Consider the following 9607-nt stretch of genomic DNA (forward strand, 5'->3'; position numbering starts at 1 on the left):
AACCAAACCAAACCAAACCAAACCAAAAGCAAAAAACAAAAAAGAAAGAGAATGCACTCAGCAATGTTGTCTCTAACATATGAGATAAGTTGGGGGACATGGCATTTACATTACTAGAGATGCGTCCTTAGACATGCTGCTTAGCTTCTTATTAGCCATAGTGAACCCCATGGTATTAGCAGAGGTCATTTCCTTCAGACACAGCTGAGATTAGACTGCCTTTACAATGGCCCAAGAAAAATAAACCTTTACATTCCAAAATTTTGACAAGTTTTAGGTGAACACTCTCACAGCTGCAAGAAAGCAGTGAGTCAAGGTTTTCCAAAGCCCGTTTTCTCTCAAAAAATATGCAAATGTGCTTGGAATGAGGCAAAGTATGGAAAGATTATCAGGTTCCTAGGCACTCAGAATGAAGGTCATTAAATTTTATTATTGTCATAATTTTCACACTATAATTCTCAATGAAATTCTAGTCACAAGGAAAAAAACCAGACCTCTCCAAAAAATTATTTCTGAGATGTTGAATTTACACAGCCAGCAAAGACACTGGTAGGCCCAGAAACCATTTTCAGAAATAGATTCCTCCACAGGGGAAATGAGGTTAGCGAGGTCTGCCTCTTCTCATGTGGAGCCACTTACAGTTGCTTCCATTCCTATCAGGCAGTACGCCCCAGTCTCAACATCAAACAGAGCCAGCCCGTTGGGATGGAGCAGGCCAGGAATATGGAGATAATTTTTCCTGCAAATTAAAACCAACACCAACACTGCTAGCAATTTAGATATGGCCAGATTACACACATTGTTGGAAAATATTGAACTCTTGAGTTTCCAGAATGCACTATATCATCACCATGAATTACTCCTGTGTATCTGTGATGCTCAATGAAGATGTGAACTTAGTCGCCATTTAGAATGCACAGAATTAAAGACTGCCCAGACAGCCTTCAAGAGAAAAGTTCTTATGTGGAGTTCAGAGGACAGTATCTGGTGGTCAATGTTTTTCTCAGGGAGGAAGAGCTTTGGAAAAAGCCTAGAAAAAAAGGGGCTGTGGCTGGCATGAGCAGAATTCCACATGGATCTACTTTTTAATCATAAGACAGCAAGACAAAGAGACAACCACTAAAACCGTTTAGCATGGTCCCCAGTGAAGGAGTTAGAGAAAGGACCAATGGAGCTGAGGGGTTTGCAGCCCCTTAGGACGAACAACAATATGAACTAAGTAGTACACTCAGAGCTCCCAGAGTCTCAACCACCAACCAAGGTCTGCACATGTTCTGATTGTTCTGGCAGCGTGTGTATAGTGGAGGATTGCAAATTCGATCATCAATGGGAGGAGAGGACCTCAGCCCTGTGAAGGTTCTGTGCCCCAGTGTGGGGGAATGCCAGGGCCAATAAGCAGGAGAAGGTGGGGTGGCAGGCATGGGGAGTGGGGAGGCAGCTGGGGTTTGTTTTTGTTGTTTTTGTTTGTTTCTTTGTTTTTTAGAGGGGAAACTGGGAAGGGAGAAATTTACATGTAAATAAAGAAAATATCTAATAAAAAAAAGCAAAAAAAAAAAACCAAAAACCAAAAAACAACAAAAAAACCCCTTTAGCATGCATCCTAAGACAAAGACCTCTGAATAATTCAATGCCTAAGCCAGCCAAGCTCACCAGTCAAAAGGAAATGGACTCATATTTGCCAGTGATAAATGGCTTGGGAGGTGGATGCATGCAAACCCCCCACACTCCCCCACAAAAACCCATGAGAGGTGACATGATTATTACTACCTCAATTTTATTTAAGAAAGGAAACTTCTGTGTATTCTCCAATTTGTAAGACCAATTGTCCTTGATATCTCCTAACTATATAGTTCCACTTGTCATTGGGTATCTCAGACGGAGAGCCCCCAAACTTCTCAAAAAAGCCCAAAACAAATAAACAAACAAACAAATAAAAAACCATGTAACAAATCAAGCTCACTTAACATTTTTCTATAAGTTGTATCTTATTCTCTTCTTGGCAAGTGGTTCCAGTGTGGCAAGAAGATGTTCACATTTGTCTTGGCTTTTTCTTAGCTGGGCTCAGTCCTAACGTCTCAGTATATTACATATCCCATCCCTTTATCCCTGTATCCCACCACTGCTGCACGCCAAGTCCAACTCTTTAGCATGCCTAGTGTACCATCCTCTCAAATGGCTTCTCTACCTCCAGGGCCTTAGATGCTGTCATCAAACTGATCCTCATGAAATAGGATCCTTATCACTGGCAGTTTTCTTCTTATAAAATTTCAGAGATTTCACCAAAAGCCAGTTTTCAAGGCATTGTTAGTAGAGCCAGATGCTAGAGATAAGGTCCAAAGACAGGCCACTGGGTTTAAATTCATGACATTATTAATAACCTTCCCCAAGGCAGGGTCTATGCTGGAATAGGTCACATAGAAAGACCTCAGTGACCACTACTCTCGCCTAAACTTCCAACCTGAATCTTCAGAACGGCCTTCCATTTCTATTCTTTCTCCTCAGTACCCGACTGTCTGTGCTCAGAGTATGCTTCCCTTTTATTTTGAATGTCCTTCTGCCTTTGGCCCCTCTGGGAAACTTTCAGTTCTGATTTTTTGTTTGCCAGTTTGATCTTTTTGAGATTTTTTTTCTTTTTTCCCCTTCACCTAGTCCTGGGAACCCATCCCAGGGCTAGGCAAGTTCGTTACCACCCAGCTGAACTTTAAGCCCCACCTGGCAAATTTCTAGTCAGTCATCCTTCAAGGTTCCCTCACCCCTGCTCTCTCAGCCTTCCTTAAACAAGCCTTCCCATGACATCAGGGCGCTGACCACTGAGCTGCAGACTCACTACTGACTCACCGCCTCCCAGTGAACCTTCAAAAGCAGAGACGGTGGTACTCAGACGGCCATGCTCTAACTCACAACTTGCATCACAGTGGGATGCTCAATAAATCTGTGTTACATGGACAGATTAATTGAGCTTTTCCTGTTTGTGGTATTCAGTTAGCTTTATCATCAGAGCAATGTGTGAGAACACAAGTTATGCAGTAAAGAGCACAGCAGCTCTCAGTGACACAACTGAAGTCTGATTTTCTACTGAAATAGTGTGAATATCACTTTGCCTGTAAAATGATATAGTTGATACTCTGTCAACATCATGGCTACCTTTTGTAAAAATTCATTTGCAAAGATCCACTCCATACCATTTACACACCTGGGCATGTATTACCCCTTAAATTCACCTCTGCCTCTTCCAAAAGAGTTCAAATAAGTTTTCACTCATTAGCTTGTTCCATCTGCCCATTCGACTCCCTCACACCATCTCAGACAATTAGTTAATCCAATAGGAGAAAAACACCCAAGTCCATTATACCAAATGATTTCAATTTTATATATTTTTTTTCTTGAGAGTGGAAACATTTTTATTGTCAATCAAAGCTGTACCCCCAACCAACTTTTAAATCAAAAGAGTTCACAAAATATTTTGTGCCCTAATATTTTCCCAAGAAACATTAAGCGGTAGGCAGCAAAACTGTAAAGTGAATTCTACAGTAGGATATGTTACACTACTAACATTTATCTTTATAATCTCTCAGTCAAAATGAACCTACAAGGAAACGGGTTACTTAAAAAGGTAGCAAATACCACACAGTGTGCACTTGAAGGCAGAGCACCCCATATCTGTGTGGTAGGTGGACTCACCTGGAGAGTTCTGGGGAGATGACACAGGGGAGCCACGCGGGGACTGACAGTAGCTGGGGTGGAGTAAGGCATGAGGAGGCACATATGACATTATCTCTTCCTCAAATAAGCTAGGAGAAGACATGGAACAGAAGGCATACGTTAGCCCACAAGGCCAAGTAAACTGCTTCCACAATGAGTAGGAGGTAGGATTCTATGAAGCCTTTCTTGTTTTCATCCTTCGTGATTTAACAGGTACTTTCCTTCCATAGTTTCATACTTGGAAACATCCATGTACAGGTAAAACACAGTTTTGCCATATACATTGTTAAATATTTTCTGTACTTAGTATGCTTGACTTTTACCTGCCTCCTCAACCAAAAATATTATTGTAGTCTGATATCTGTGTGGATACATAAGGTTTAGGATATTCCTTTTGCTGGCTGTATATCAGGCCAGTCTATGAATACATTAGCTTATCATCCCTACCTCTTTTGAAAACTATTTACCCTTCCCCTGACTGCCTGCTTTTTATCACCAGTGGCACCAAGAATGTTCTCTATATGGTATCTCCTGTGCGTGTGGGTTTCTTAGTATGAATACAGTACATACACAAAATCAGATTTGTTCAGTCAGAGCACATAGCCACCTAACCCACCCTGACCTCTTCATCAAGCCCTGCAGTGCAATTAGGATTGTGGCTAGTTGCAAATGGACACACAGGCTGTTGTCCCACCAAACATTCACACGGACATCTTGTGTGTGGTTAAAACATCCTCAGAAAGAAATGGCTTCCGTGGATTTTTGTGTTCACTGATAATGTTGGACCATATAGGGGCTGGCAAGATGGCTCAGCCAGTAAGAGTATTGACTGCTCTTCCAGAGGTCCTGAGTTCAAATTCCAGAAACCACATGGTGGCTCACAACCATCTGTAATGTTGGACCATATACTAAACTACCATCACACAAAGGTAAAAGTTAAGGATAATGCAATTTCATTTCAAGTGCAGATATAAGGTTTCTTACCTTAAAAAACAAACAAACATATATTATCTGAATTCAGTGCTTCATGTAGTTAAACTTTTTACAAATGTCATTCTAAAACAAACCTATATTTCTACTTATATCTTTAAATAGGTACATAAGATTTTTTTTTTTACTATATGCTTTTTAAGATGATGAAATTTTCTAAGTATTTAATCTATTAAGAATATAAAAAAGTATTTCATCTGGAAATATGACAAAATTAGAGACTGTAGTAATGGCTCACTGTTAAGAGCATTTGCTGTTTTTATAAAGGATCTGAATTCAGTCCCCAGCACCTACATTGTGGCTCACAACCATCTGTAACTCCAGTATCAGGGGGCCGGATTCTTTGGCCTCTGTAGGCATTGCACACATGTGAAATAGATACATAATTCTTAAAAATATAAAAACATGGGGCTGGCAAGATGGCTCAGTGGGTAAGAGCACTGACTGCTCTTCCGAAGGTCCTGAGTTTGGATCCCAGCAACCACATGGTAGCTCACAACCACCTGTAATGAGATCTGACGCCCTCTTCTGGTGCATCTGAAGACAGCTACAGTGAATTACACCAGAGCGAGCAGGGCCAGAGCCAGCCGAGCGGGGTGGTGGAGGTCCTGAGTTCAAGTCCCAGCAGCCACACACATGATAGCTCACTCTCATCTGTACAACTACAATGTATTCATACACATAAAATAAATAAAATAAATATTTAAAAAAAAAAAGAAAAAAATGGGTCTTTTAAAAAAAATATATCCATATATATATACATTTTTAGCCTTTTAGATTGGGTACTAGAGAAGTTGTCTTACCAGAAACTTTAATGAGACAAGAGTTCCTTGGCCTCAGCTGGCATCAGGCATTTTTGGGTTCTACAAATGTCATGTAAAACAGTGGCTCACTGTACAAAACTACACTTATGGTCACCAGAGTCTTCCACACATGTATTAACTCTTTAGTCCTTGTGAGATGCCATCTCATTGCCTTTGCCCATCTGATTCTCTTCTTTTAAAAATAACTGAAAGTCATTCTTCACCTGCTCATTATCTACTGCCAATATCACCCTTTCGATTGGCTAACTTTTTCATGCCTTTCAGGCATCTTTTGCTATACAACTTTAAAACTTTCTATACATCCAAATTTATTAATCACTTCCTATTTTATATGTCCAAATTTATTAATCATTTCCTATGTTAAACCTGATAAAAGTACATTTTAAATAAAACTTGTTTTTCAAAGTATATAGGAAATGAATAATCAATAACAGATTCAAGTCATTTATATTTTTTATAGTTTATAATAGCAATAGAAAAATATCTTTACATGGGTTTAATATGATTTGAATAATATCCCGAAGTTACACAGTCTCACACCTTAGTTTACAGATAATCAAGTATATTTTTACCAGGACTGACTCTCTTCTTTAAGATATAAAACACCAAAGAGACACAGGATTCACTTAGTATGTGGCAAGTACACACTCTTAAGCCTTTTACTGAAATAAACTTAAAGTAAAATATAGAAGAACTGAGAAGGTGAATAGACAATAAGTAGTAAATATTATTTATTAGGTAAGGACAGATGGTATATTGTTCCATTGCATACTATTAATGAATACATTTGATAAATTAAATGATGGTCAAGAACTAAATGCATAACATGCCATAACTGTAGAATTACTATGTGTGTATAAATTCCTCAGCGTCTTCAAAGGCCCTTTAGTTTCACTGAACATCTTATTTTCCCAAGCAGGTGATGAAGCAGTCTTGCTCTTTATTTGTGAGATCTTTTTACATATAAGAAACTCATGTAGACTGTGTTTTTTTTTTTTTAACAAAGTACAAATATTTTAGCTCTAATTAACTAAGATATTTAAGACTTACCATCTAAAGACTGTTTAACTGGGGAGAGAAGACTGAGAATTGTAGCCATGGCCACGCCATTTTAAAAAGCTTCCCCTTTTTTGGTTTCTGGGCAGTGAGATCACAGCAATCCTCATTCCAGACATATTTTCCTAATCTCGCCTCTCCCCCTGCTGACACCTGACAATGGCTGCCCGGGGATGTTTACCCACCACCTGACCTTCTTTTTCTTAATACTCAGCTTTCCTCCTTTCCTCCTGGAGATGGCTGATCTCAGACTCCTTCCCAGTCTCCCCCTTCTGCCCTATACCGACTTTTGTGCCTATGGCAGACTTCTCATCCCTAGGGATTCCCCTACTAGAGACTTTTTTTTTTTTTTTTTTTTTGGTTTTTCCGAGACAGGGTTTCTCTGTAGCCCCGGCTGTCCTGGAACTCACTCTGTAGACCAGGCTGGCCTCGAACTCAGATATCCGCCTGCCTCTGCCTCCCAAGTGCTGGGATCAAAGGCATGCGCCACCACCGCCCTACTAGAGACTTTTATCCCCCAGATTAAAAGCTCCTCCTGTCTTAAGTTTGTTTCCTTGTTTCTCCTTCTGCTTACCTTTCAGAGATATAGGACTTTTGGGCTTTTTTTTTCTTACTTTATTTTTATAGAGACCTCCTATTCTTGCTTGCACTAGCAGATCAATAGTGTTCCTGACTATCTGGCAGGCTATACTATTTCTAGAACTAACTCAGTTAAAAGGGTTGGTTGGTCACGTGCTAGATTGAGAAGTGACACACCCTCCTCAAAGGTCTTCAGAGTCAAGTGAAGAGAAGGAGTTGGGGAGTGATTGAACCCATAGCAACAATGGAAACAGTGTTTAAGCAAGAAGTAGGACAACACTGGGAGAGAGAGAGAATTAGAGTCAAGGTCAAGACCAACATAGAAAACAAACAAGCCTGGCCATGGTGGTGCACTCCTTTAATCCGGGGGGGTGGGGGTGGGGGTGGGGGACAGGCTAGAGACTTCTGAGCCTCTCCTACAGAGTGAGTTCCAGCACAGCCAGGCCTATATGGAGAAGTGCTGTCCCAAGAAAAAGAAAATAGCAAGAAAGCAAACAAAACAACACCCTGTGGCCTTTAGCCCTCAGGGATAAACAAAGCGTTGCCTGAGGGGCTTTGATCCTATGGCAACTGGGGCCTGCAAAGCCTTTTATTTCCAATTTACCTGTGGTTGAGGGTTGATGTTAAACATGAGAAAGTTTTTTGGTTTTGTTTTTTTTTTTAAACTTTATTGTTGCCCTTCCAAAGTACTCTGAAATTTAAAAACTGAACTCGATTTAAGCACCATGAAAGGCAATAGAGACGGTCAGTTCCATGAAGCCTCATCAAATCTGCAGGACCATTAACCGAACCTCAAGCTTTTCATTTCCCAAACCTAAACTCTTAAAAACCATAAAGTAATAAGCTACTCCTGAAACCAGCAAAAGGAGAGAAAGCACATTTTGAAAAGAAAGGTGGAAAGAAAATGGAAAGATGACTGGTTTCAGCCTGGGACAAGATCCCGAAGTGCTTATTTTACGTATCAACATGGACCTGGTCTCCAGGTTCTCCCAGCGTCCCTCAGTCCCTACCCGGAATACCCTGTCCCCCAAGCCTAAACTTTCCAGCCCAAGGGCTGGGCTCTCTTCCCTCCGAGACTCCTCCCTGTATAATACAAACATTTTTGGTCTCTCCTATCTTCTCTGGTCTCTTCTTTACGCATGCGCATGCGCTCCTTCCTCTCTCCTTCCTCTACGCCCTCTTTCTCCAAGGTGACTTCCCTGGCCTACCAGAAAGCAGCTTCCCAATAAACCCGTCTTTATATAATCTAATCTGGTTTAAACTAGCTCACTTCACCTATCAAGGACCTCTACTCTGCCCCAGGGGCAAGCTGCCTATACTTCTACGGTTGCCTTCTGGTCTACTCTTTGAACGTGGTATTTGTTTGTCTGGATAACCTTTTCGTTTCTCAGCAGTGTAGAAGCATGAGTAAGCAAATCTAAGGGATACCCGATGTGAAGTGAATTACTATGAGAGTTGCACCCTAAGTTTTCAATATGACGATTTCCTTAAGACTGGGGAGAAAGGAGGCATTTTAAGGCTACCAATACCGTGGCTTATTATTTTCAAAAACATTCCGAAGTATCTAACAGCAGGGGACTATCCACCTGAGGCCCCAGTGTCACATACCTCAGTAACATGACAAGGTCTGCATCGCTTGAGAGCCGCACCAATCCAGGGGTCCCTTCAGTTCGGATGAATTGGATCTTCTCCCTGTTGAGGCAAGGAGACGGTTTTTGGGAGTGTAACTTATTGGACAGCCATACTTTCTATCATGGTCATAGCATTTTTGGTACTTATGGAGTGGCACCGTGCTATGGGACTTTAGGAATACAAATCCCCAAAAGGCACACTCCTTGCTTTTGAGAAGAACATCATCTGCTGGACTCTAGTGGTTGAATGCTTGCCTAGCATGCAGGAGTCCCTGAATTCATCCCCAGCACTACAAGAAACAAACAAACAAAGCCGGGCAGTGGTGGCGCACGCCTTTAATCCCAGCACTTGGGAGGCAGAGGCAGGCGGATTTTCTGAGTCCGAGGCCAGCCTGGTTTTACAGAGTGAGTTTCAGGAGAGCCAGGGCAAAACAAAACATACAAGGAAATGACCCCGTGGGCAACCACAGCTTCTAATGTTCGGAGAAAACAATTATTCTGCTGCCTAAGTAGCATTATAGACAGAACTATTCCAGAGAGTAAAGCCAGTCCCCTTTCTGGGTTAAGGCCACCTGGGAATTTGCATCTAAGCAACAGTTGAGAGAGTGACTCCATGCTCTTCAGAAAGCAATCCTCCAGATTTATCCCCTGCCATTCAAAAGGTGAGGGTAGGATAAACCTATAAATTACATGCAGTACAAACCGTACCTGTGAATGTGCTTATAGCTTATAGCTTCAGTTAAAAAAAATGGCTATTCAGAAGTTTGGAATACAGGAAGAACAACTCACAAACCACAAGGAACTCAAGAAGAAGGAAGACCAAAG

The 9607-nt window shown here is 41.1% G+C and overlaps 1 protein-coding gene across 7 annotated transcripts in view; it reads right to left on the bottom strand.

The window, feature by feature from the left end:
- Window positions 1-9607, bottom strand: part of Hecw2 (HECT, C2 and WW domain containing E3 ubiquitin protein ligase 2) — a 382291-nt gene that overhangs the window by 54973 nt on the left and 317711 nt on the right. For all 7 annotated transcript variants that reach the window (XM_031367485.1, XM_031367488.1, XM_031367483.1 and 4 more), the window contains 2 exons: window positions 8760-8843; window positions 3682-3791 (listed from right to left, as the gene is read on the bottom strand). In XM_031367485.1, the coding sequence (XP_031223345.1) occupies window positions 3682-3791; window positions 8760-8843 (194 nt within the window). The remainder of the gene's footprint in view (window positions 1-3681; window positions 3792-8759; window positions 8844-9607) is intronic.

This window comes from Mastomys coucha, unplaced genomic scaffold, assembly GCF_008632895.1.
Source record: "Mastomys coucha isolate ucsf_1 unplaced genomic scaffold, UCSF_Mcou_1 pScaffold14, whole genome shotgun sequence".
Lineage (NCBI taxonomy): Eukaryota > Metazoa > Chordata > Mammalia > Rodentia > Muridae > Mastomys > Mastomys coucha.